The sequence below is a fragment of the Gallinula chloropus genome, assembly GCF_964237585.1.
Source record: "Gallinula chloropus genome assembly, chromosome: 2".
NCBI lineage: Eukaryota > Metazoa > Chordata > Aves > Gruiformes > Rallidae > Gallinula > Gallinula chloropus.
Window position 1 is genome coordinate 162,520,701 of NC_140086.1, and position 27,891 is coordinate 162,548,591.

Sequence of the window (27,891 nt, forward strand, 5' to 3'; positions counted from 1 at the left end):
AATGTTTAGCAGCCTCTTGAGGAGCATCTCCCCTGTGAGGAAAGGCTGAGGGAGCTGGGGCTGTTCAGCCTGGAGAGAAGAAGCCTGAGAGGGGATCTGATCACTGGTTCTCAAGAGCTGAAGGGTGGGAGCCAGGGGGCCATGGGCAGCCTCTGCTCAGTGTCTGTGGGGACAGGACAAGGGGCGATGGGCTCAAGCTGGAGCCCAGGGAGTTCCCCCCAATGTGGGGAAGAACTTCTTGCTGGTGAGGGTGAGGGAGCCCTGGGACAGGCTGCCCAGGGGGTGTGGAGTCTCCTTGTCTGGAGAGATTCCAGCCCCTGTCCTAGGGACCCTGCTTGGGCAGGGGGGTTGCACCTGATGAGCTCTTGATGTCCCTTCCAACCCCTATGACTCTGTGATTCTGTGGTCCCTTGTGGGCCTGGAAGCTTGTGAATCAAAAGCTGCAGAAATGGGTGGCTGACAAGCTGGAAGGATGTTAAGAGGTTGGGAACAGGATTTAACTTCCTTCTTTTTAAAGCACTGTTAAAAATGAGGTCAATTCCCACAGCTTTCAAGAAGCCTGGAGGGTTTCTCAGCCCTTCTAAATACAGAGAAGTTCTGGCTTTGTCCCGTGCAGACTGAATAAACAGGAGATAGGAAGATGAGACTGCTGGGCAGGTGGCCCATTCTCCATGGCAGTCTGCCTCCAGCACTTGCATCTCAGCTGCTTCAGAGGCTGGTGGAAAACCCCATGGGGTGCCCCAAGCTTCCTCATGGTGTTCTTAGCCTACATGCTCATGTTGGACATGATGTTGGGGGTCTTGAATGATGGGTTGCTGCCTCTGTTTGTGAATAGAGAAGCAAAGCATCTCATAACTGCAGGTTGATGGGAGACCTACTCAATTACTTCTTGGGATCTGGAGAATTGGAAAACGACTAAAGAATTTTAAATATAGTCTCATTTATTTGTCAATTTTTAAAAAAGGCAGGCATAAAATGTGGGAAAGGACTGGTTTTTGGTTTGTTTGTATCTCCTTGTCCATGTGCTAGGCACATAAATCACAGATATCTGCAAATAAACTACTGCAGAGAGGGAAGAGGGAGACCTGTGTATGGGAGGAGACAGGATGTCTTCTTCAGGGCTATTTTAGCTTTCTTCAAAGAACAGAAAGGTAGAACAAGGATGATTTAAAGAAAAATGTTCTAACAACGACACCACCCCCTTTTCAAAAGGTTAGGACATAGCAAAGTGGAACAGCAGGGAGATATAAACAGTTCCAAGGATATTGCATTCCTAAGGACACGAGATCCATGTGATTTCTCCACCTGCCCATTCTCTTCCTGCTCATTTTCTGAAAACCTGTGACTAAGAGAAGGGCAGAAATCCAAAATAGGGAGTTAAGGAGGGGGGAAAGGCTGGGAAACCTCAACCATTGTACACTGAGTTTGGCAACAGGCAACTGGGCAATCAGCGTGTGTGCACTGCCAGCCAGTTAGCACAGGCACAGCTCCAAATCCATCAGCAGATGACCTGCATCCTGCCCCATGATGACATCACAGGGAAATGAGGGGAGAGGGACACTGGGACTCACAGGGAAAAAATCATGGGAAAGGATGTAAATCCTTAGGAAACAGAAATTCCACTTTCCCTCCTAATAAAGCAAGGAAATACAATATTCTGCATTTAGAAATATTGCCACAGACACCTCTCTATAGATTCTTGATAGTCTCAGTGTTACTTAAAAGCACACCAAAATTCAGGCACAGAAATGTACCTGAGAGAGCATCAAAGCATTGTGATACAGGATAGCACTGGCTGATGTAATGAATGAGTTAAAATTACATCTGCATTTGGATTCATAGTCTGAAGGCATTAAATCACAGCCCATCTACTCTGTGGTCAACAAATACCTTTCAGAAAAGCCTGAACTGGTAGCTCTGAGCCTCACAATTATGTAGCCACAGTATAATCTAGGTCCTTGGTATCCTATGCTCAAATCTGTGCTGCCCCATCAAGGTTATACCCACCCAAGTTCCCTTGGGCATCTCCAGGTTGCCCATCAGCCTACAGAGCCCTGAATGCTCAAGTCCTCCTGTTCTCTCCTGCCCCATTTCCATTCCTTCCAGCCCAGAAGGGAAAGCAACTTTCCAGGCATGTTGACCCCTCTCAGAGGGTGCTCAGCTGTTATCTCATGCCTTACCCCATCCTTCTGATAAGCTTGGGAGAAGCTACACCTTCTGGACCTAAACACTGAGGAGAAAATTGCCATGATGCCTACATTGGGTGACAGTCTTGCTGGCTTTTTCACAGGAGATCCCTCTCCAAAAGGTGGGACAGAGGGTTCACTGACTCCTTTCTTTCTTTGTGTCTCTTCCACAGATGGCTTTTGTCTTTCTGAGTGGGATGGTATTGTCTGCTGGCCTGAAGGTGTGCCAGGCAAAGTGGTGGCTATGCCATGTCCCGAATACATCTATGACTTCAATCACAAAGGTAGGTGCTGCCCTCAGTGGCAACGTGGGGAGGTCTGGGAGTCAGAAAATAAGAATTCTTCTTTAGCATCCTTTCATTATCCCATCCAAGCAGAGGTAAAGCAAGGAAGATAATAGAAATAAAGAAATAAACTTTTTTTTTCTCTTATTTAATGCTGTTTTAACCTAAAACAATGACAAATTTCCCACCTGCCCCACCCAGCCAGTAATGGGGCATTATAAGCACTAATTACATGCTTACAACTGGGTAGCCTTGGAGCGTTACAGACCTGTATTTGTTTGACACCACAAACTTTGAGTCAAAGCAGAAAGCCACAGGATACTCTTCCAATTTATATTCTTCACCAGTTTGTTACTTCTAACCCCTGATCCCTGCCCAGACCCCTACGGTGGGTATCTGAGAACAGCGCTGGTAACCAGAACATGTGAATTCCTATCTCACTTCCCTCAGGCAGTGCATTTCTTGGCTTGCTTCTGGTGCCACGAAGTCTGTGCATGTTTTTAGAAGCAATTGAAGTACACTCGCTCCTCAGTGTATTTTCAAAGCTAAAGCATTCTCTTTTCTCCAGCAAAGCTGTGCACCCAAAGCCTGGAAAAATCAGAGAATTGAGACTAAATGTTCCCAGTAGAACACTGATGCTGCTTTCAGAGAGGACCTTTAGTGCTAGGGCAAGGGGAAATGGTTTTAAACCTGAAAGAAGGGAGATTTGGATTAGATATAAGGAAGAAATCTTTCCTGGGGAGGGTGGGGAGGCCTTGGCACAGGGTGCCTAGAGAAGCTGGGGCTGCGCCGGGATCCCTGGCAGGGTTCAAGGCCAGGTTGGATGGAGCTTGGGGCATCCTGGGCTGATGGGGGGTGTCCCTGCCCATGGCAGGGGGAGATCTGGGTGGGTTTTGATGTTCCTTCCAAAGAAAACTCTTCTGCAATTCTGTGGAAACAAGTAATGATATCCCAGCACACTCTGGTTGCACATAGTTCATCCTGCCTTTTCTGTAAGGGAGCCTGAGCTGAACCCCCACCCAATGACTTCTTGCAGAGAGCCCTGCACATGCACTCACATTAAAGGTCAGGAGGACCAGGCAATCCACCCCTCATTTCTCCATAACCCAACATGGCATGGATTCCTCACCTCACTGATGTCAGCAGCTCGCATCAGCTGGGGTGGAAGTCAGATTAAGACCCTTTGATGCAGAGGAGGCTGTAAGTTCTCCTGCTGTAGTCACAGGACAGATAGATCTGTTGACAGGTTTCATCCCTGTTAACTCTAATGGGACTTTTTACACACAGCCCATGCAATGATTCCCCCCCCCCAGATATCTGAACATGGCTGTTTTCACCTGCCACCTGAATCCTGAGACTAGAATCATTAAGTTTGGAGAAGATCTCCAAGATCATCTAGTCCAAATGTCCCCCTACCACCTATATTACTGGCTAAACCATGTCCCTAAGTACCTCATCCAACCTTTCCTTAAACACTGCCCTGGTTCTGGCCAGGCCAGAGTCAATCTCCCCAAGCCCAGGTGAGCTGAGTTAGCCAGGCTGGTTTCCACACCACCTGACATCACTCCCCAGTAAAAGGGGCTGGTAGGAGAAGGATGTTCCTGGTTGCTTCCAGGGCAGTCTGAGTGTGGCTAGGGCATTGGGTTGGTCCTTTTGTCATGCAGTGCTCTGTGGTATGTCAGATTGGTAAAATACTCTGGGGATCCTTGAGGGATGGTGACTCCATCACGTCCCTGGGCATAAGACTTTGCCTTCTCCTCTTTCTCCAGCATCCTGAGGAGGGTAGTCATCAAAAAATCTCCCTTGGGAGGTACTGAATCTGTAAACACACAGGGAGAGCTGCAGCTCTGGGGATGATTCTGTGCTTTGGGCTTTTCAAAGCTTCTCTCCTTAGTTTGTAGACCCACCGTCTTAACCTAAACTAGGTGTAACTTGTTAGTTGTCAGGTCAGAATGTTGGTAAAGTTCCTAATAAGTTGGAAATTGTGTTCATGCAGCTCAGCAAGCAGGCAGGAGGCATCAGGGTTGATGAGATTCACCCTTGGAAGAGGTGTCTCCTGTTCTGCCAGGTCTAACCCCCTTGGCTCTGTCTCTCATTTCCCTTCTACAGGCCATGCTTATCGCCGGTGTGACCTGAATGGCAGCTGGGAGCTGGTCCCAGGCAACAACCGCACCTGGGCAAACTACAGTGAATGTGCCAAGTTCCTCACCAACGAGACGAGGGAAAGGGTAGGCAACTGCATTTGTACCTGGGGCATGAAGCATTGGCCTCACCCAGGGCTGATGTAAGGGGCACTGTCTCATTTAAAGGACCTGATGAGCTCTAGTTTGCAATCTCCTCTTGAAACATGGAAGCCACGTCTGAGCTTCCCAAACCCACATATTTGTTCTGATGGGGAATTATTTGAGTTTTAAATTGTCCTGAAAGCCAGAAAAGGTTCCTCCAGCTGCCATGATCCCATTTGTGAAGAGGCCTTGGAGAAGCTTGAGGTGGGCTCAGGGCACTAATAAGCAGTTGGAGGTTGTTCCATGCCATTGAGATTCCCTCTTCCCTACAAAGCAATAATTTTGCTACCAGGTTGTTACCAATAATTCCAGTGTTTATGTGCTTGTCTGTGCTAGGGAATGTGCAAACACAGAGCTAAAATATGTGTCAGTTGAACCACTAGCAGCACCACTTCTGTAGGTTTTGAACAGAGGGCCTCTTGTTTGAGAGGTATAAGTTAAAACTTCAGGAACAGAGGTTTTACATGGTCTGTTCATTGTAGGTTGGTGTGGACAAAGCCCTTTGCTAAAGCAAATTAACATGTAAAGGCAGAATCACAAGGTTGGAAAAGACCTTTAAGATCATCAAGTCCAACCATTCCTGTCCTATGAAACCAGATCCCTAAGTACCTCATCTACCCTTTTTTTTTAAATATATCCAGGGAAGGTGACTCAGCCCCTCCCTGGGCAGCCTGTTCCAGCCCTGACAACTCTTTCAACAAAAAATTTTTTCCTAACATCTAATTTGAACCTGCCCTGGTGCAGCTTCGTTCCATTTCCCCTTGTCCTGGCTCCTGTTACTTGGCCACCCACCTCTCTACAACCTCCCTTCAGGTAGTTCTGGGTGGTGATAAGGTCTCCCCTCAGCAGCCTCTTCTCCAGGCTCAACACCCCCAGCTCCCTCAGCCACTCCTCATGTGATTTGCCCTCCAGCCCCTTCCCCAGCCTGGTTGCCCTTCTCTGGACATGCTCCAGGTCCTTCTGGGAGTCAGGGACCCACAACTGGACCCAGCACTCCAGCTGCAGCCTCCCCAGTGCCCAGCCCAGGGGCACAAGCCCTGCCCTGGCCCTGTGGCCACGCTGGCTCTGACACAAGCCAGGATGCCCTTGGCCTTCCTGGCCCCCCGGGCACACTGCTGGCTCCTGGGCAGTCCCAGTCCCCCAACACCCCCAGGTCCTTCTCTGCTTGACAGACCTTCAACTAGTTCTGGTGCAGTCACTATTTTGTAACAGGGAAACCACTCCAAAGCTAGAAAAGATACTCATAGCACATGGGAAGAGTTTTGTACACTCCTGGGGTGGGGGGGGGTTAAGAAAAGTTTTTAAAAGGTGTCTATCTATGCATCAGCTCTGTGGGCCTTATTTTTACAGAAATTCAGGTGATTGGTAAACAGTAGCTGGCAGAAATTTCCTACCTCTCTGTGTCTGAGCCCAGCTGGGGTTGGAGTCATAGAATTATAGAATGGCATGGGTTGGAAGGGACCCCAAGGATCCTGGAGTTCCAACCCCCTGCCACAGGCAAGGACACCAAACTCCAGGCCTGGAGCTACACAAGGTTGCCCAGGGCCCCAGCCAACCTGGCCTGGAACACCCCCAGGGACGGGGCACCCACCACGTAGAAATCCTCATGATATCTCTCAATTTGTGAGCTGCTTTTATACAAGGTCCCAAGACTATCATCCCCATTATTCTGTATATAAAGCTCAGACATCTTTTGCCATGAGGCTTCTGTTCTAGCTCCACAGAGACTGGTTTAATGGTACATAATGGTAAGACAAATTTGCCCATGTTCCCTGTTCAAATCAAATTAACAACTTGGTATTGCCCAAGCGATGCCCACCCAGTGCAAAGAACATTCCAAAAAGAATTTGAAGTTCCCCCCAGCCTTGGAATTGATTAACAAATGCTTTTCAACAGCATCTCTTCCTTATTATTTCTTACAGAGGTGGCTGCCTTTCAGCGACAAGTGAAGCAGTGCATGTGTAACCACTGCGGGTCTCTTGGACCTTCTGGTGTGAAAAGCACTTTAGAAATAAAAGAGAAAAGGAACAACCTTTTTTAATTTATTTTGTTTTTTTCTCAGTTGGGTGATGACTTTCAGAGACCAAGAATGCCTCTTGTCTTTCACACCCAAGAGTGATTCTGGTATTAATAAACCTTCCTTTGATATATATATATATATATTTTTTTTTTTCCTTGAAGTAAATATGTCAAAAGATGTCAGAATCAGGGAATTTGGCAAAACAGACTAGTCATCTTTAGAGAGAGATTGTTTTCTATTATTATTTCCCCCCCTCTGGGGAACAGCATCTTTGCGTCACCAGGAACAGCTGCATTTAACCAACGTTTTGAAAGGAGATCGTGGGCTGTCTCCGAGTAGGACAGCATCTGAGCAGATGTAACCAGAGGAAATATTTAAGAAACCAGGCACTAGAAAGCATTAGGGAAAAAAATGTCTGTCTGTGACTACCTATCTATAGATATAAATCACAGAAACACAGGGGTTGGAAGGGACCTCCAGAGATCATCGGTCCAACCCCCTGCCAAAGCAGCTCCCCAGCTCAAATTGCACAGATAGGCATCCAGATGGGTCTTGAATCTCTCCAGAGATGGAGACTCCACACCCCCTGGGCAGCCTGTCCCAGGGCTCCCTCACCCTCACTGTGAAAAAGTTCTTCCCCATGTTGGTGCAGAACTCTCTGTGCTCCAACTTGCAGCCATTGCCCCTTGTCCTGTCTCCACAGAGCACTGAAAAGGGGCTGCCCATTCCCCCTGCATCCCATACTTCAGATATTTATAAACATTAATAAGGTCCCCCCTTAGTCATCTTCTCTGCAGGCTGAACAGCCCCAGCTCCCTCAGCCTTTCCTCCCAGGGGAGATGCTCCAGGCCCTTCAGCATCTCTGTCCCTCCTCTGGACTCTCTCCAGGAGATCCCTGGCTGTTTGATCCCAGGGAGCCCAGCACTGGACACAACACTCCAGCTGGGGCCTGACCAGGGCAGTGTAGAGGGGGAGATATATAAATATATATATATATTCATTGGTATCTCTGGAAATAGACCTACATCTATAGATAGCTATATATGCAGACACACATCTAAGTAAGAACCCACGTCCATGTTCACCGACACACACACACATATATATAAATATATATATATATATAAGGTCCATGTATGTTTGTTTAGGTGTGTAGTTTTCTCCTTTTAGCCACTGTGGGATAATTATAAGATTGACCAAAGCAGCAAACGAAGGGCCCCAGAGAAAGTCCATGTCTTGCACTACCTTTTCCTGAACCGTATAAATAGGATTATTTCACACAGAGCAGCAAGGAAACCGCTTTCTGAAATTAGCACAAAGTATGCTAAAGCCATCAGAGCCAGGAGAATTAACAGCTCGTAACTGCCCAGTGAGCAATTGCTCTTGGGCTGTTTTCTCAGGGAAAATTAGCACTGCTGAAGGACGCTGGATTGACAGCCCTAAAGATTGATGTCCTCTCTTTTAGCCAGGAGAGCAGGTAGGCTGCAGTTGGCTGTTGTAGTGTGTTTCCCCAGATACCTTGCAGATAGCATTAATCTCGCCATCTGCAACCAAGTCTTGGTTGTAGAAGTTTGTAGAAGACAACTGTTGAGCAAAGGGGAGGAAGGAGTTTTGTGGGAAGGTGTCTTTAGCAGCATGTCATGGGAAGATAAGAGTTTTCTTTGTGCCTTTGGGGCTATGCCACCCACTGCCTCCCTGAACCCTCACACTGTATTTTTAAGGTAACCCATCACTGGTGCAGCAGAGATTGCAGAAAACCTTCTTCCCCACACTCTATCCTCAAGAGCCATGCATGGGGCACCTCCATCCCAATTGCACCCTGGATCATCAGGAATGAATATCTCCCTGCCTCTGAACAGATAAGCTGAGAGATCCTTGGCTTCCCATCCCAACACCCTGACCAGGCATCTCTGCTTTGTTTCTTTTCCATCCAGTGTTTAAAAAGACCCAGGAGGGTGAGGGAAGGGAGGGGAATGGATTGGCCAATGTTCAGTCTTTGAGGAAGGCAGTCTGGTTGAACACCAGCTGTTTGTCTGTCTGTTGTGTGCTTCACATTGCTGAACCACAAGGTGCTGAACATTGGGAGGGGGTGTGCAGCACTGCTACATAACCATTAGACAGTGGAGCAGAGTCTGACTGGAGCCCTGTGACTAGTGGTGTTCCCCAGGGCTCGGTGTTGGGTCCAGTCCTGTTTAATGTCTTCACTGATGACCTTGATGAGGGAACAGCATCCACCCTCAGCAAGTGCTGATGATACAGAGCTGGGAGGAGTGGCTGACAGGCAGGACACTGCGCTGCCATCCAGAGAGACCTGGTCAGGCTGGAGAGCTGGGCAGGGAGAAACCAGATGAGGTTCAATAAAAGCAAGTGGAGAGTCTGGCACCTGGGGAGGAACAATTGTCTGTATCAGTACAGGCTGGGGGATGACCTGCTGGAGAAGAGCTCAGTGGAGAAGGACCTGGGGGTCCTGCTGGATGACAGGGTGGCCATGAGCCAGCAGTGTGCCTCGGTGGCTAAGAGAGCCAATGGGATCCTGGGGGCATCAGGAGGAGTGTGGGCAGCAGGTCACAGGAGGGGATCCTCCCCCTCTGCTCTGCCCTGCTCAGGTCCCACCTGGAGTGTTGTGTCCAGTTCTGGGCTCCCTGGGATAAAAAGGACACAGATCTCCTGGAGAGAGTCCAGAGAAGGGCTACAAAGATGCTGAAGGGCCTGGAGCATCTCCCCTGGGAGGAGAGGCCGAATAAGCTGGGGCTGTTCAGTCTTGAGTAGACTAAGGGGGGATCTAATTAATGTCTGTACGCATCTTAAGCATGGAATGCAGGGGGAATCAGCCAGCCCCTTCTCAGTGTCTGTGGGGACAGGACAAGGGGCAATGGCTGCAAGTTGGAGCACAGGAAGTTCTGCACCAACATGGGGAAGAACTTTTCCCCAGTGAGGGTGAGGGAGCCCTGGGACAGGCTGCCCAGGGGGTGTGGAGTCTCCTTCTCTGGAGATATTCAAGACCCATCTGGACGCCTGTCTGTGCAATATGAGCTGGGGAGCTGCTTTGTCAGGGGGGTTGGACCCGATCAGCTCTGGAGGTCCCTTCCAACCCCTGTGATTCTGTGACATATATATGTGTGTGTGTCTACATATATATATATATATATATATATATATACACACACTTAATATTTGTTCTGCTCTTCCCTAAGCATCTGTTTCTGGGCATGTAGGAGAGAGGAAGCAGGGCTAAAAGGACCATTGGTCTGGCCCAGATTGTCCATTCTCATTGCAGGTCTCTTAAGGTTCTCTTGAAATTAGGAGTTGGGGCAACCTGTCTTCTGGGAGGTCCTCAATCTTTGGATAATATGTGGCATACATGGGAAGTCCTGATGTGCACCTGACGTTAGTAGGCAGCTTTTTAGGTAATTTCTCTCCAAAAGCCATACTAGCCCTCTGATCATGGACCCCTTTCCTTACAAGCAGCCAGAATCTTCATTGTGGTCATTTTTCTGATGACCTTTTCAGACACTGGCAGGACTAATGGCATATTTGGCTCAACAAGCAGAAATTGCCTTCATTCCCTTCTCTAAAAGCAACACTAATGCCAAATACAACCTCTTTTTAAAGCAGGTTCAAACCTATCCTGTTGTCAAGGATGAGCTTAAGGGTAAATGTGACCTACATCTGCTGAAATCATGGGGAAGGGGAATATGATCCAGCAGCCTGGGAGGTTAGCTCAGCTTGGAAACCACCAGCCTCACAAGACGAACCATCCCAAGATCTAACCTCAACCCCCCAATCCTGTCTTCATCTGCTACTGCTTGTTTATATCGTGGTGGTTTTACTTCTTGTAGAGAAGTCAGAGCGGCCTCTAGAATCCATCACACACCAAACACAATGGGAAAGGCACAGCATGTTGCAGGGCTGCTCCAGCTAAACTCCATTGTTCCTGCCCTTTCTTCTTGGAGCTCTCTGGGGTCCTTTTAAAAGCCAACAACTTTGTGTAGCCACAAACTGATGGCATAAAACGTGTTTATGTGGCGTATACTGAGTTATACACATTAAATGCCATCAAAATGTCACATATCTGTACCATGAAAGACAGGCAGATGTCTCAAAGTAGATGAAGGAATGAAAAATTCACATAAATGAGATGTGTTCTTCATTCTGGCAAACAACCATGTCATGCAGTCCTCATTTCTTGCCTGCAGGTTAAGCCTAGTGAGTTCCTGGAAATGCTGTGTCACCTTTTAGCGTGGTGCTGTTGATGATAGTTTGTGCTGGGAGTGTCTGATGGTTTAGAACAGCAATGTAATAGAATCTCACATGAAAACACAAGGGTCCTCACTACGCAACACACAGGGTCAGATGTAGTAGCCTGTGTTTAACCATTGCTGGCCCACAGTAGAGGCTTAAGGACAGCTTATGAAAGCTGGCAAGCAAAGAGTGTTCTTGTCCCTGTGTATAGCCCTCCAAGTGCCTTCAGCTGTGGGGCATTCTCAGGTTGTAGCAGGGAATTAGGAGAACTTTTTCCTATGAAGGAGAACAGCAGATCAGGAGCACATTTTGCCTGTGGTCTCCTGGACGTCCTGTGGCTATGAATTCTGCAGATTAACTTGGGCAGGGCATGGAAAAGTATTACCTCTGTGGGGTAGCCAAAGCACTCATCTGGCTTCTGAGACCACCCTTCCCTTTCTCCTTTTAGACTGTTCTATAGAGCTAAAAAACTCTTCAGCTCTGCTGACCATAGTCAAGGGTCTGAGTTTATCTGCCTACACTTAAACACCTGGCATCACTGGAGATGGATTGTAACCCATATAGTAACATAAGGCTGGCAGTTGTCTACAAGATCCATGCTCTACTAGAATAGCATCTGGGGTCCACATGAACACTTACAGGCATCTCACACAGCACTTAGTGCTTAGGTGTAGCCAACTGAATCTGAAGATCTCCTTGTTGATTTGATTATCACCATCACAGCATCACAGAATTGTAGGGGTTGGAAGGGGCCTCAAGAGCTCATTGAGTCCAACCCCCTGCCCAAGCAGGGTCCCTAGGACAGGGGCTGGAATCTCTCCAGACAAGGAGACTCCACACCCCCTGGGCAGCCTGTCCCAGGGCTCCCTCACCTTCATCAGGAAGAAGTTCTTCCCCACATTGGGGGGAACTCCCTGGGCTCCAACTTGAGCCCATCGCCCCTTGTCCTGACCCCACAGACACTGAGCAGAGGCTGTCCATGGCCCCCTGGCTCCCACCCTTCAGCTCTTGAGAACCAGTGATCAGATCCCCTCTCAGGCTTCTTCTCTCCAGGCTGAACAGCCCCAGCTCCCTCAGCCTTTCCTCCCAGGGGAGATGCTCCAGGCCCTTCAGCATCTCTGTCCCTCCTCTGGACTCTCTCCAAGAGATCCCTGGCTGGTTGATCCCAGGGAGCCCAGAACTGGACACAACACTCCAGGTGGGGGGTGCATTCAACATGCACCAAGACACACATTAAAACATCAAAATTGTGATGTCCTAGTCTGTGACCTGTCCCCAGTTGCATTCCAGGATCTGAAGTACCCAGCCCCTCTATAGATGGGGGAACAGAACTCTGCAGCAAAACATCATGTTCAGCACTCAACAATTTCCCTTCAGCTTTGGAAACCAGTGACTGTTTTGCAAACATCCCTTCTCCCTGCCATTAAGCTTTTTTTTTAGTCACATCTCTTATTTTTAAAAGAAAGCAAGAAAAGCAGTGACTGGAGCTGGTGACAGAGACCTTCTGGCATCACTTATCATCCAGAGAAGTAAAATGCTTCCTCTGCCAATTTCAAACATGTCATTAGCAACATCTGAATCAGCAGCTTTCAGAAACTTTGCAGATACTTGATCTGGAAATATGAGCTGAGGAGCTGCTTTGGCAGGGGGCTTGGACCTGATGGTCTGTGGAGGTCCCTTCCAACTCCTGTGATTCTGTGATTCTATGATGAGGGGAAGGAAGTGCCTTGAGGCTGTGCAGTGCTGAGAGCACCACAAGCACGACCAAGAGAGGACCCATGATGCATGACTTGATGGGAAGTCATTTTGCCAACCCCAAAAGCAGCTCAGCCACAACAGGGGAGCCTCACCCTGCTCAGTACCCTCCAGGAACAACCACAACTGGCTCTAACATATGCAGGGAAGGACTCCAGAACATTCTTCTGCAGGTCCTGTTGTCAGGGGAAGGGGACAAGTTGGGTACTCCTCAGGACATGGCAGATGCAAGAGGCACAGGAAAGCTGTGATGGGAAGATATATAAGAAATGGGAAGAAAGGGGTGATCAGATCCAGCCCACACCTTCCCTGTCATTATCTCACCCCAGAGGGGCATGGGATGGAGTGGTCAGAGGGCAACATTCAAGGAGGCCAGCTTTGAAACTGGTGTTCCCTAATCTTGGTACTACATTGTGAGTTTTACAATACTTTGCCAATAATCCCTGTCCCTGGAATGTTAGAGATGGAGGTTTTGTCTTTCTCATTTTCCTGTACATTTTTTCCAGCTTTTCTTTCTTTTTCACTGCACATGTCAGCAGTTGAAGCAGTGGAGGATTAGAGCAAGAGTCAAATTAAATGACCCTGGTTTAAGTAGCACACCTTTTAATCCAGGGTCTTGTGTTGTGGCCAGGCCAGATTTTGGCAGGGTAGGGTGCCTCTTCCAACTGGCTGGTGGATGACCAGCAATAGTCATTCTATCTTCAGGGTGGATTTATAAGAGACATTAGGTAGAGGACCTCCTGTAGCAGAATGTTCTAGTAAGTAGTGCTATGGAGGTCCAGTCTGTGTCCACGGCTTGGCCAGGCATGACCCCTGTGGTCTTCTGTGAATTATTTAAACTCCTGTCCATCTCAGCTCCAAAATGAGGGTTCTCAGACCATGGAGGTGGTTGTTTCAGCTGGCAGATGACTCAATGAAGGACCTTTCCTGATTCAGCATTGTGGTTTCCACCAAGCTGGGACCTCCCTTGTGCTAGGAGAAGAGGGAGACCTGGCATTGCCTTTAGAGCTATTTTTTTCTTCCCTCCTGGGTAAATCCAGGACTCCCCATTCCTGAGGAACTAGCAAACATAGGGCTGCTCTGCACAGCCTTTTGGAGAACCCCTCAACCTTCTGCTCTTGAGGCTTCCCCAAGGACCTATGTACCCCCTCCAAAAATTCCCCTTCCCTGAAGGGTCCCCATTGTGACGCTGGGTAAGGCTCGCGGCACCGGTGTCTGCGAGCAAGCACACCATCGTGCATGCATGCATGCATGTGTATGTCTTGGCAGTCCTGACTCAATGTCCTTTCAAAAAAGAGGCCCTGTGGTTAATCAGAGGAATTAACCACAGCCTCTGAAAATGTCCTGCCAGCCAAGCAGCGGGCCCTTCCCAAGGCCATCGCCGTTACAACGGTGGCGTTGTCCGATGGGAACGTGGATCTTCCAGGGTAAATTTCTGAATGGGGCTGAGGGATGCTTTTGTTCAGCTGTGCATAGTAACTCCTCACAACTGCCAAATCACCAAGAATCCTCCACTTGGAGTAGGGCTTTAATTTTTTTTATTTATTTAATTTTTTTAAAATTTTCACTATGGAGGCAAATGTTTTCCAGTTCAAAGAGGATTCCAACTTGGCAGAGGGAAAAGTGCACCAGGTTTTGAAGGGAAAGAGCTTTTTTTTTTTATCCCCCTAAAAGTCTTGAATCTGCTCACATTGGCTTTTTAATGCTTGCTGCCTCCACAGATATATATATATATATATATAAATACGCACATGCACACACAGTAGATTAATATTGGCAAGCTCACCACTCTACCAATGGAAACCACATAGAAACATTCACATATCTGGGGATTCTGATGTAATAGGGCTGAGGTTTTGCATTCCAGGACAGCATTTCTAGCCTCAAATCAAAATCAGAGCTGTCATTCAGAACCCAGCGTTACTAATGTTATTGCAACCCAGCGGGTGGGGTGAGGGAAAGGAGGGAGAGGAGGGAGCCAGGAGAAAGATGCTGAATTGGTTGGTTTCTTTGGGGTTTATTGCTAATTTCAGACGATGAAAGGGGAAGGAGCTAGGGTGGTGGCAGGCATTTTTAACCCTTTTCAGGCAGATACTCAGTAATTCCTGAGTTAAGCTGCGTGCCCCCAGCACAGGATGAAGAAAAACATCTCAGTATTTAAAGGAAAGCTCAGGGTTTCTAAAGCCTATCTAGAAAACAGAGGGCCAAGGAAACTAAAAGCTACTACAGGATTAATTACTGTGAACTGTCCTGTGACAGGGCCTTTTCCAATGGGACTTTGGCAAGCTAAAATTGTGTCTGGGTTGGATAATCACAGTCATGGGCTGCTTTTGATTAAAAAAAAACAAAAAAAGAAACATAAATGCAGGTGATTTCTTCACATATCCCACAGCCAAAGTATATCCTCCCCATGTTTTCTGTGGTGGGTTGACACTCCACCAGCCTGGGCATCAGTCATTCAGCAATGGTATGGCATAGCCTTGTGGTTAAATTTTACAGTTCCAGCAAAAAAAAATATAAAAAAATCCCAGGTCAGTAGGCATTTTGTTCAAGGAAAAGTTCCCCAATGATCTCTGGATTTGGCTGAGAGTTTGTAAAGCGCTTTGGGTTCCTTTGGGATGAAAATGCTGCAAAAAAACTTCCAGGCATGGAATTAATCCAACTCCATCCCTAATCCCCCTTAGTCATTAGGAAAAATGAAGACTGCTTTCCAAGCTGTTCCTATGTCAAAAAAACAAACCCAGACTTCAAGTATGATGATGTCCCAAACCCAGGGCTGTATACCCCCAGCAGGTACGATAGCCTGGCTCTCTGTGCTGCTACCACGGTTGTGTTACGATGCAGTAGGATGCGTTCTAATGTGACGCTATTTTCTCCATCGTTTGTACTGCAGGAGGTCTTTGATCGCCTCTATTTGATATATACTGTTGGATACTCCATCTCTCTGGGATCCCTCACAGTTGCTGTCCTTATCCTGGGATACTTCAGGTAGGCGGCTCTGTTTCTACCTAAGCGAGTTGTCACTAGGCTGGGAAAAGCCTCGGGCTTTCCTGAAAGGATAAAACTTGGGGTGGCATGAGGCTTCTTCAGCAAGCCACAGGAGAATGCACCTGTGGTTTGGGTTGTGTTAGTGTCACTTAGGTCAAAGGTCTTGGGGGATGGTGGGTGGGATGTTTGAACTTCTCCCCCCACCACCACTGTCTGCAATGGAGTTTTCTAGACCCTCCTCATAGCAAATTGGGAAGAGGGGAATCTCCAGGAAGAGGTTTGTCTCCCTTGAAAGACTACCTAGGGTTTTACACCCCTTTTACCCCTTCAGATGACTGGCTTAGATTTGTATGGCTAATTTTCAGACAGCTGGAGCTTCATAAGGAAAATTCCACCCTGAACCCAAATATTCCTGAAGGATAGACCAGTCAAAGGGGACCCCAGCCATGAAAAGTGCCTCCAGTCTCCCCATGCTACTGCTGTACCTAGGGATCCAAAAATGACCACTCACCTTCCTAACTCTGATACTCTGCCCTCCTTCTCCACCACCCCTGCCAAGGGATGGAGGCCCCTAACTATTATTTTGAACCCACATCATCCATCCCTGACACCTGGCTGGTGCTGTAGAGATGAGGAGAGTGAAGGGATGGGAGTCCTTGCTGGCAGCTAGAAGTTTGTCCTCTGGGAAAGCATAACTGGTGAGCTGTAGGTGGAGCAGGGTGCTAAGCCCTGTTCCCCTGAGCCCCAGATTTAACTCCCTTTGGTGGCTGTAATCTGTATTATAATAGCACAGGAAACTGTTGTTAGTACTATCACAATGTCCTCCAAAGAAGAAAAAAAACACAGCTTCTGGGGTTTTTGTTTCCATTATTGAAGCTGGGGATTTAGGAGGGTATAAATCCATTCATAAATTCATGCATGGCAAGCCAACAGAGCTGCAGAGGACACAAGGGGACCCCAAAAGGTCAGTTAGTTCCTCCTTCTCCCCAAAGACAGGATCATCGTTTCTAAAACACACCTCATAGATATGGGTCCAACCCCATCTGCTTCTTCCCATCCAGCTTTTCCCCCCAAAAAAGGATCTTAAAGCGCTTTACAATCAGCATTTGTGGGGCCATTGCTGCCATTGCTGGGGTGGAGCCCAGAAACTGCCCAACATGACCAAGCAAAGGGTAGTGTCTCTAAAGGTGAACAGAAACCAGCCCAGCAGGCTGTAGTTACTACTATAGCTGCTACTGCATTTGGAGTGGGCACAAAGATCAGCAGTTTACAAGAATCTCTGCAAGTTTTCTAGTGGCCACAAGTTCTGTAGCCTTTGCAGTCCACTTCCTCAGCACAAAGAGCAAACAAATGTGAAGCCTTGAAAGGCAGGGTTTGGCTCTGTGAAGGGTATGGTGCTGGTGAGAGGAGCTGGGGCTCTTCAGGCACAGAGGTGACCCTGAGCCTGTCCAACTACTCCAATCCTTCTTTGTCTTCTCCTCCAGGCGTTTGCACTGCACTAGAAACTACATCCACATGCACCTGTTTGTCTCCTTCATGCTGAGAGCCATGAGCATCTTTGTGAAGGACGCGGTCTTGTACTCTGGGTCAGCTTTGGAGGAGATGGAAAGGATCTCAGAGGAAGACTTGAAATCCATTACTGAAGCACCTCCAGCAGATAAATCACAGTTTGTGAGTATCACTGGTGCAGCCAGCCCCTCCAGGCTTCACGCCTTTGTTCTTTCTGTTCAACACCTCACCTCTTTAAGTGGGATTCTCTACCCTTCTGAGGGACACCACCTCCCCTGCTTTCTCCACCCTCCATAACCTCTCCCCATCCCTTCTCATTCCTTCTCAACCCACTGGCCCAGGGGGACTGCCCAGCCCCAGAGCTAAGGAAGAGCAGTAAAGTCAAGGTTAAGGTTTTGGTTCCCATCTTCAGCTGCTATTTTCAACATCCCCCTAAAGCGTATGGCTCTGGTAAGTCCCCTGGTTATCCCAACACAAGGCACATCAGTGCTGCATTGCACAGAACTTCTCCCACCACGATGTGCATTTTCCACTTGGAGCCACTTTCTGTATGACCCATGGAGGCATCACTGTGCTGTAACATCTGTGCCATCAGACTGACACCCCAGATTGAGCAAAGCTACCGTTCAGCATGTCTTGGGAGGCTCTCAGCCTTTACTTGCTTGGCTGGAGAGCTGTCAGTTGGCAGAGAAGGACCTGGGGGTGTGGGTTGACTGCAGGCTGAATATGAGCCAGCAGTGCCAAGGGCATCCTGGCTTGTGTCAGAGCCAGTGTGGCCACAGGGCCAGGGCAGGGCTTGTGCCCCTGGGCTGGGCACTGGGGAGGCTGCAGCTGGAGTGCTGGGTCCAGTTGTGGGCCCCTGACTCCCAGCAGGAGCTGGAGGTCCTGGAGCGTGTCCAGAGAAGGGCAACCAGGCTGGGGAAGGGGCTGGAGAGCAGCAAAGCTTGCGAGGAGCGGCTGAGGGAGCTGGGGGTGCTGAGCACGGCTTGTACTACTACCAGAGACCTGGCCACCAACACCTCTGCTTCAAATCAGCAGATATGAAGCATCCCACTGTGCATCCAAGTCCCCCCCAGATGGAAATTTGTTATCATGTTCCCTTTCTCTTTCATCAGTTTTCTTGAGTCTCTGGCTGAGGCACTTGGTACACATCAAAACATTCCCTTTTTGAGAAGAACATCAGATGTTTTATGGCACTGTTTTCTCTTTCTCCTTGGGCTGCACTCTTTATGAAGAATAATCAGAATAATATATTGCTTCCTTTGAATATTAGCAATTTAATGGCATTTCCTATTCTGCCCAATTGACAGGCAAACAAGTGATGAAAGCAACAATTAATGTATTTATTTTGCTTCCAAGTGAGGTGGGAGCTGTGCAATTATTGGCTGATACTCCTGGTATGTGGGTAGATGGTGAATTTTTTTAAATATAAAAATTATTATTACACTTGCATGGGATTTTTTAATTAATCTTCTGGTTTAACTTCCTTTTTTTCTGTAAAAGGAAATGGGTGTAAACATGTCCATAACTTACATCTATGAGTATATATGTATATAATGTGTATATTCATTTTGATTGGCATAAGAGCTGGGCCAGAATAAAGAATTCTCTTTTAATTTACAAGCTATATATTATTGACCTTTTTGGCAAGTCATATTCCTTTCCAAGTAAGGGGCAACGTGGAGATGTGCTGCTGCTGTGGGATGTGGTTGGTAGCAGAAGCTTCCTGTGAAATTGGGCTATCCAAGGTGCTAGCATTTCCACATTGACAAGCGATGGCAAGATGTGACCCTTCATACCAATTAAACCTGTGTGGCATCCTTACTTTGCAGCTTTTCTCCACTAGAGCTAAGAAGGGTTGGAACAGAAAGGCAGGAGAGTGTTGAGTCACAGTCAAGGTTTTCCTCTCAGGAAATCAAAGGATTTCAGGAAAATGTGGACTGAGAGTTCAGCTAATACATTCATTTAACATTGGAGTGCCCTGGAAGTCTCTACCAGGTCTCCCTCTGTTCAGAAAACACCTTGACATTGTGGATGAAATCCTTCAGCTTCTGTTTGCTCTTGGAGAACAGACAGCCCTGGAGGACCCCACCTTGGACATCCATGACAGGATAGGATGACTGACCCTCAGCATGCTGCTTGTACCTCTCCACAAACTGAGGAGGGTGTCATACTTCCATATGACGTGACTTGTACCAGGTCACCCAGACCAAGGTGACTTGGCCACAGCCCTTTGTCCTCTATCCTGGGAAAGAGTCACAGGGAAAAGATGAAACACAGATGTCCTAGAAAGCATGTGAACCCCTCATCACCAGGGTTGGGGGAGAGTAGGATCAGGTCATCAGCGTCTCTCCATGTCTCTCTTACATTTCCCAGTTCCCTTACTATAGGAGACAGGCTGGGAGGAATCTTTCTTCTCAGTTGTTCTTCTCTTCTGTGTTCTTGAACTGATCTTTCACCCTTTTTTTCCCTTTCTCCACCTTGTTTTCCAGCTCCTCTTGGCAAATCATGGCCTTACATAGAACAAGAATTTCACACACAATAACCCTGTCTTTCTGTGGCCATTGCAGGTGGGCTGTAAAGTAGCGGTTACCTTCTTCCTCTACTTCCTGGCAACCAATTACTACTGGATTCTGGTGGAAGGGCTCTATCTCCACAGCCTCATCTTCATGGCATTTTTCTCAGAGAAGAAATATCTTTGGGGATTCACATTATTTGGCTGGGGTAAGTCGTGGCTGCTCCTTATGGCTGACCTGTAAGAAGCCTGTTGGAGGTGGTCTTTGAAATAAAGACATGGTGAATCTTGCAAGGACAGGTTGGGTCTCTTGTGAAGCCTTTATCATCTCTAAATGGTGGTATTTACTCTGTGGCACTCCTAGGATCTCTGAAAGGATCAGCCCAGGCTTGGAGACACAGCACATCTTTCCATCCTTCCAGGACAGGAGATGTGTGTGTGTGTGACAGATGACTTTAGTGCACCCTCTGAGTTATCCCCATCTCTGCCAAGTGCCTCCTGGGCTGGAAGGATGGAAAGTTGCATGAAGCTGTGAGCATCTGCTCCTCATGGCAGAACTAAACTCTGATTTCCTACCTCACATCTCAGTTGCTTAAAAAAAGCTCCTGAGGTTTCATGAGTGTTGGAGAACCAGCAGAAACCTGAAATTTGTGGGGAAGCCTTTTTCTTTTTTTTTTTCCCTTTTCTTCTAACTTGGGCATCTTTTCCTGGAGTAAGGAGAAAGGGGCAGGATGTGGGTGCAGAGAGGGTGCTCATTAGTGGAAGGCGTTGTGGGCACACACATTTCAGATGAGAATGTGCTTTCTGTTCACTTCTGGCATTAGCTTTGGCTTGGGAGGAGTTATGAGGTGCTGGTAAGCTGAGGACAATAAAAAACTGCTCACAGTTGTGTGGGGACTGTAAGGTAGAACAGGAAACGTAGTAGATGATCCTCAAGGACATAGCTAAGAATAATGGAGTGTAGGGCTACAAAGTAGCTTAGAGCAGGAAAAACCTGTTCAGAGGTGGCTATGGATACCTCTAAACTGCATGGCCCTGGTCCACTTCCCAGTTTCCAAGTCCAAGGTGCACCTGGCCACATCCTGACTGCACGTTAAGACGTGATTCCTGTGTGCACTGCACCATCCCTGCTCCAGCACATGGTTTCTCCTGGAAGAAAACCAGTGCCTCTAGCAGTGGGGCTCAGAGCCAGTCAGATAGCACAGGCCTGATTTTATGGTGAGGGGTTTTTTTGCTTTGTGAGAGCAAGGGATTCACTAGCCCAGGACTCTTTCCACCTTTCCTCCTTCCCCACTGTGATGCTGAGGGAGAAGGGATCCCCAAGCTCCTTGCTAACTTCATGTTTAGCTGCTGCATAGGTCAGAAACTGCTGGTGCTGGCACATGATTAGGGGTGGATAATAGTAGGACAAGGGGGAATGGATTAAAGCTAAAGGGGGGGAGGTTTAAATTAGATATTAGGGGGAAGTTCTTTGCAGAGAGTGGTGAGGGGCTGGAAGGGGCTGCCCAGAGAGGGGGTGGATGCCCCATCCTTGGAGGTGTTCAAGGCCAGGTTGGATGGGGTCCTGGGCAACCTTGTGTAGCTCCAGGCCTGGAGGTTGGTGTCCCTGCCTGTGGCAGGGGGTTGGAGCTCTGGGACCCTTGGGGTCCCTTCCAACCCAGACCATTCTATGATTCTAAGATTCTATAATAAAGATGGGAGGTGTAATTATGAGTCCCCAAGTGGGCATCCACCTCTTAGGCAAATTCTAGTCCCAGCCAGCTGGTAATGTGGGGGGAAAATAAATAAATAGAGATATTCTGGGGACAAGGCATTTCCTACCTCAGCTGCTGTGATGACTTTATATATAATCCCTTCCTTAAAACTAATGAACAACAAGAAAAAGACCCCCAAACCCACCCTCTTCCAGACACCTTCAAGCTGCACATACTTTGCTTCTCAGAAAACTACATTAAACTGTGCAGAAGAGATTTAAAGAACCAATTCCCCAGAGCAAATTCTGGAGGAGAAGGAAGCAGTTGAAAAATAATGCCTTATGTTTAACAAGAAAAACCAACCTGATGCTGCTCGTAGTGCAGCCAAAGGAAAACAGTCTAACAGGCATGGGTTCCTCTCATTAATTCTTCCAACGACTGCCAGAGTATAATCATTTTATCAGAGCAACCACAAAGCTGAAGTCACACCTGTCACAACACCAATCATCTGTGTGCTTCCAAAAAAGTTTTGAGGCTGCTCAATTTAAATTCCTCTGGAATGAGAACATAGGATCCCTCCAGTGGCATTTGTTTTTGCTTTGTTTGGATTAGCATGATAATGTACACACAAGGCACCCACACAGACGTGTTGCATTGATAGCTTCTGGGCACTGGAAAGGACAAGCCAATCCAAGACCCACTGGAATCAGTGGAAAAACTCCAGTTCCCTGCAGTGGGCACTGGATCCTGCCCATACCACAGCAATGAATGACAGGGAATCAGTGATAAATAATGATGACATTCCACATAGGTACAGAAAAGAGAAGTTTGCCCCAAAAGCTGAGACATTTTTATTTTTCCCCTTGCTTGTGTAACAATAAACAGCAGTGGATTTATCCAGCCTGGAAATTTCCAAGGTGGGGGTATGGAGCAAAAATCACCCTGCAACATCTTATTTCCAGACTACTGAGGAAACCAGAGCATATAGTTACTCTTTGATGTCAGACCCAAAGGTTTCTGCAGAGCCTTTTTCAATCCACATCCTCACTGGCACAAGGGAGAGCAGCTCCATGAAAGTCCTCAGCGCCCCTTTATTTTGCAGGGGAGAAGCTGATGGCAGAAAGGAACTTTTCTCCTTGCCAGCACCCAAGCAAAATAAATAAATAATGAGATTATGGGCAACAATAAATTCCCCAGCAGACTTCAAGTTCCCTGCAGCTGTTTTATGAAGGAAGTCTAAGAAGCATGACCAATAGCTAGAAACCCCAAGCTGATTCCACTGGCATTTTTCCTTCACACCATGTTAATTCCCCTCACCCCAGCTGGACTGCACTGACTTCCAGCTACGGTGCAAATGAGGATTTCAGGGAAACCTGGAAAAGGCAAATGGGCTGATGTGTTAGAGGTGCTCAGGTCTGAACGCTCACCTTGGTGAGCCCTGCGTGTTTATCTATGCAGAAACCATCCTTGGCTGAAGGGATTCATACCTAACAGGAGCAAGAGGCATAAGAAGGTCTTATTAGCCTTAATAAGAAGGTCTTATTATTTAATATTTAGGAAACTGTGACATAGAAGAACTGAAAGAAACCCACTCATTGTTCTTCAGAGCCATTTTCAAATAGCAGGGGACTGAGACCAGGTTTCTCCAGACCTACATAAGGTCTTTATTCATAAGCCTTCTTCTCCCAGCTTTGCAACCAGCTCTTGCAGCTTTGGCACGGTCATGAGAGCCAAATTTCTACCTGCTAGGGGGCATGTAGGACAAGAAAAGTGCCAGAGGAGAGTAAGGAGGTTGGGGTGGCCACCAGACTTTGCCCAGCTTGAGAGTTAACGCTTTTTCCAGCTGATGGGGAGACACCTGACTTTATAGCACCTGCATTGTACACACTGTGTGTATTGACTGGAAATGCACAGCGCATACAATGTGGATTCTGTAGAAGTCACTCACAGCATCACTATACCCTGGTGGGGTTCATCTTGTGTCACACCCGCTCACCCACATGGAGTACAGACGTGCCAGGGGGGAGGACATGCATGAGTCCATCCCTGCCTGCATCCCTCTGTGCTCACAGCCATCCAGGAGATTGCAGGCTTTTTGGAGACTCATTTTCCTTTCCTTGGTGGGTTGGCCAGGTGCCAGATGCCCCATGGACCTGCTCAAGTGGGTCCAAAGGAGGACCGTGAAGATGATCAGGGGCTGGAGCACCTCTCCTGTGAGGACATGAGAGAGTTGGGGTTGTTCAGCCTGGAGAAGAGAAGGCTGTGGGGAGACCTTAGGGGAGCCTTCAGAAAAGATGAGGTGTGACTTTTTATCAGGGGGGTGTAGTGATAGGATAAGGTTTTGAACTGAAAGAGGGGAGATTAGATATTAGGAAGAAATCCTTCCCAGGAACTGGGGAAAAGCCATGGTACAGGGTGCCCAGAGAAGCTGGGGTTAGCTCAGGATGGGAATGGTTGGACTTGATGCATCTTCAAAGGTCTTTTCCAACCTTGTGATTCTGTGGTTGCCCCTGGTTCCCTGTCAGAGTTCAAGGCCAGGTTGGATGACAGTTTGGGCACCCTGATCTAGTGATGGGTGTGCCCATGGCAGAGGGGTTGAACTAGAGAATCTTTAAGGTCCCCACCAAACCAAACCAAAACAAACCAAAACAAACCAAACCAAACCAAACCTGTCTGGGATTCTGTGCTGCATCTAATCTCTTGTGACTTCCCTGCTCAGAGCTGCATCCTCTTGTACATCTTGCTGTCTGCAGATACCTTTAGATGTCTAACTTTGAAGACATTGGTCCTGATTTTCTAGTTAGCTTCTCTCTCATCTATGGCTCTGTGAGTGCTCAGCAGGAGGGATTCTCAGTCCTGGGACATCACAGACCAGGAGTTTCAAGTGGAGACAGGAAAAAGTCACCCCCTGCAAATAAAAGAGATGCTGGAGGCAAATCTAAGCCTTCTGGCTGTCCAGGCAGTAAGCTCCTAGCTTACCAGAGTGGGAGGAAAAACCTGACCTCTAGAAATTACCTGATGGCCCAAACACTCCATGTGACATTGCTGTAGAGAGAAGGTAAAAGCAGGGCAGGTGAAAGGAAAGGAGAGGATCCACACCACTTTTTGTAAATTTAGGAGCGTTTAAAAGTGATCACACTGAAAAATAAAGAAAGAAGAAAAACAAAACCCCCAACCAAAGCTGTGCAAGAGATGCAGAAAGACAAACGTAGCAATAAAACCAGTGCCAGGAATTCAAATGTCAAGGATCCTTTTCCTCAGCCTGCCTGAATGGAGAGAGGCAGCAGTACACAGGGCACAGTAAATCCATACATAGGGTTGGGGTTTTTTCAGGTATAATTATTTTCTCCTGTATATTTTATTGTTGCTGGGAAGCTTGAACACAGCACAGGATTAGCATGAATGGGAACAGTGTTTTTTTTCTGAAGTACAGGACAGGCTAAGGAGGAACAAGTACATGTCAAAGGCATCTAAACCTCTGGAAAAAAATCCCTCTTTATTAAGCTTAGACCTTCACAATAGTGGGTGAACATCCCCCATCTCACAGGCATCTGAACCTCCCAACATGGCCAGTTTCTTGGCTGATATAAACTGGAATATCATAAAATTTTATTCATTTAAGGCTTTGATACCTCAGCCAGTACTTAGAGCACCTATTTTTCATAGATAGGTGATTAACAGTGAGGAGGAAATAGATGGTGCTTGGTACAATAAATCCTCACCTTCCACAAGCCCTCAGCTTCAAGACCCTCCCAGGTTCCTGGTGCAATAGGTTAAGTATTTTCTTTCCAGCACCAGGCATCACAGGGGGTTGTAGAGCAGGATGCATTCCTTAGAAATGTGTCTTTGTAGGCAGTGCTGCTGCACTGGTCCTGAGTGGGGTTCTGTGCTCAATTATTTCTGCTTTCTTATATTGCCATGGCATTTCAAGGTTCCAGCCAAGATAACAGCCCTGGTGTGTGTGTGTGTGTGTATGAAACAGGCTTCCCTGCTCCACACCCCAGCTCAGGAAAGCAGCCGTGGTCAGGAAAGCCTTTAAGCACTCTAATGAGACTTAAGTGCATGCTGAAAGTTAAGCATGTGCTTGTGCATGCTGAGCCCCAATGAGCTTAGACTGTGAACAGCATATTTACAGTCACTGGTGATAAACGTGGCCTTTATTTATTTTTTAAATTTTTTTAATTTTTTTTTTTAAAAAAATCACCCTGAAAGGGGCTATTCTTCTGGAATTTGTGGAGGCTACTGTGGATTTGATCCTGCCTTTTAAGGGAAGCCAGTAGGGGACTCAGTTGTACAAATAAAGTAGAGCCTGGACCCTACAAAATAAAATAAATAGAAGGTTGCATTTGGATATTGGTGATTCTTTAACTGGTTTACAGGGGAAAGATGATGCCCAGTGTAACTGGGCTGAAATGAGAACGGTTCATTTGGGAGCAAACCTTTGGCTAGGGTATTTTGCAAATGGTCCCCTAAATTCAAGCATTTATCTGCTTCCTGCAGCAAGTCTCTGATACTTAAAGAGTTCCTAACCCATCCAGCCCTGTGCTTGGAGGTATGGTCTGTGCCTGACTCCAGATCCACCTTTCCCTGATGTCAGGGAATGAATGTCTTGGGAAAAGTGTGCTGCAGGAAACCCTTCTGTGCTTCAAACCAAATCAGTTGGTTAGAGAAGGCATCAGCCATCCAGGCTCAAGCACCACAGGCTATGTCTCTAGAAAGTAGTGCACAGCAACTTCATGATTTATCCTGCCAAGTCCATGACCCATCTCCAGCCCAGACCTGAGCATCTCCCGAGCATAAACCAGGAGGTAGCTTAAGCCTGGACCACTCCTGGCCAGCATCTTGGGAAAGCAAGCTGCTCTGCTTGGAAATCCAGGAGAGTTCAGTAGGGTGGGCATGTCCAGACCATGGCATGTCTTCCAGAAAATACTCCCTGCCACTGGTTTACCATTTGGACTACAGAAGAGATGTGAGACCAAGAGCAGGCTTTCCTAGTCTAAATTATGCTTCAATATTTTAAAACTGCTTATTCCACCTTCCCATGAACCCCACTCTGCCTGGGCTTATGGGAATGAAGCCCACCAGTCCCCCTACTCACCCAGTTTGACCTGTATTCTTTTCTTGCAGGACTCCCTGCTGTATTTGTTACAGCGTGGGCCAGCGTGAGAGCCATTCTAGCTGACACAGAGTAAGTTTCATTGGGTTTTCTTTTCTCCTTTTTATGTGGGATGTTTTTATGGGGCTTTTGGCAACGGTGACTTTGTGGGTAAATCCCAAAGGGATAAAGGAACCAAGAAAAGCCAGAAGTTACTTCTGCTATGGGGTCAGCAAACTTTGGGAAGGGTAGGGGTGGCAAGGAAGGGGAAGGTGGATGCAACTTTCCTACCTTTCCTTTGGTTCTACAGAAGTTGATAAATGTGGACACCTGCAGCTATTATCCCTGGGACTAAAGAGGGCTGCTGAGAGCTAGGCAGGGACAGGACCAGGATCTTTAAAGTCCTGATTGAATGGGGGATAAAGTTGGGAGATAACAGGTTCAGCACAGTCCAAGGAGGTTATTTGGAGGTGGTGGAGCTGTAAGTCACAGAATCACAAGGTTGGAAAAGACCTTTGAAGATCATCAAGTGCAACCAATCCCATCCTGTGCTGAACCATCTCCCTAAGTACCTCATCTACCCTTTTTTTGAACACATCCAGGGAAGGTGATTCAAGTCCTCACTTCAGGAAGTGTGGGTGCCAGCAAGACATTAGGTTTGCACAATTTTGTGGAAGATAAAATCATAGAAATCATAAAAATCATAGAAATGATAGAATGGTTTGGGTTGGAAGGGACCTTTAAAGGTTACCCAGTTCCAACCCCACTGCTATGGGCAGGGAGACCCTTTCCTAGACCAGGTTGCCCAAATTCCTTCAGCAGGATTAAATACTCAGTAATGTTGTGGCTCAGGAGGCCATCCTGAACTGTAGATTGTTGGAAGAATATTCTAGAAAAAATATAACTAACTGGTTGCCTGTTCCACATTAAACATCAGCCTCTGTCTACTGTCAGAAATGTCATATTGGATCAGCTGCTGCTTTGGTGCTACACATGCACCCTCATGGCCTCAAGTCCTTATAGAATGATGAATGAAGGATCCACAGCACCACTGAGTCAAAGAATGCATGAGGTTGGAAGGGACCTTCAAAGGCCATCTACTCCAACCCCCCCTGCAGTGAGCAGGGACACCTTTAATTAGAGCAGGTCTCTCAGAACCCCATCCACCCTGACCTTGAATGTCTCCAGGGATGGGGCCTCCCCCACCTCTTTGGGCAACCTGTGCCAGGGTGTCACCACCCTCACAGTAAAGAACTTCTTCCTAATGTCTAATCCAATCTTCAAACTCCAAAACAACCACATTTTCCCCCAGTAATGC

General features: G+C 47.4%; 1 protein-coding gene across 1 annotated transcript in view; it reads left to right on the forward strand.

The window, feature by feature from the left end:
* PTH1R (parathyroid hormone 1 receptor) overlaps positions 1-27,891 on the forward strand; it is a 121,749-nt gene that overhangs the window by 84,210 nt on the left and 9,648 nt on the right. Inside the window, exons 3-8 of the mRNA XM_084260786.1 lie at positions 2,360-2,470; positions 4,580-4,698; positions 15,666-15,760; positions 17,245-17,431; positions 19,840-19,993; positions 26,606-26,666. Of these exons, the coding sequence (XP_084116912.1) occupies positions 2,360-2,470; positions 4,580-4,698; positions 15,666-15,760; positions 17,245-17,431; positions 19,840-19,993; positions 26,606-26,666 (727 nt within the window). The remainder of the gene's footprint in view (positions 1-2,359; positions 2,471-4,579; positions 4,699-15,665; positions 15,761-17,244; positions 17,432-19,839; positions 19,994-26,605; positions 26,667-27,891) is intronic.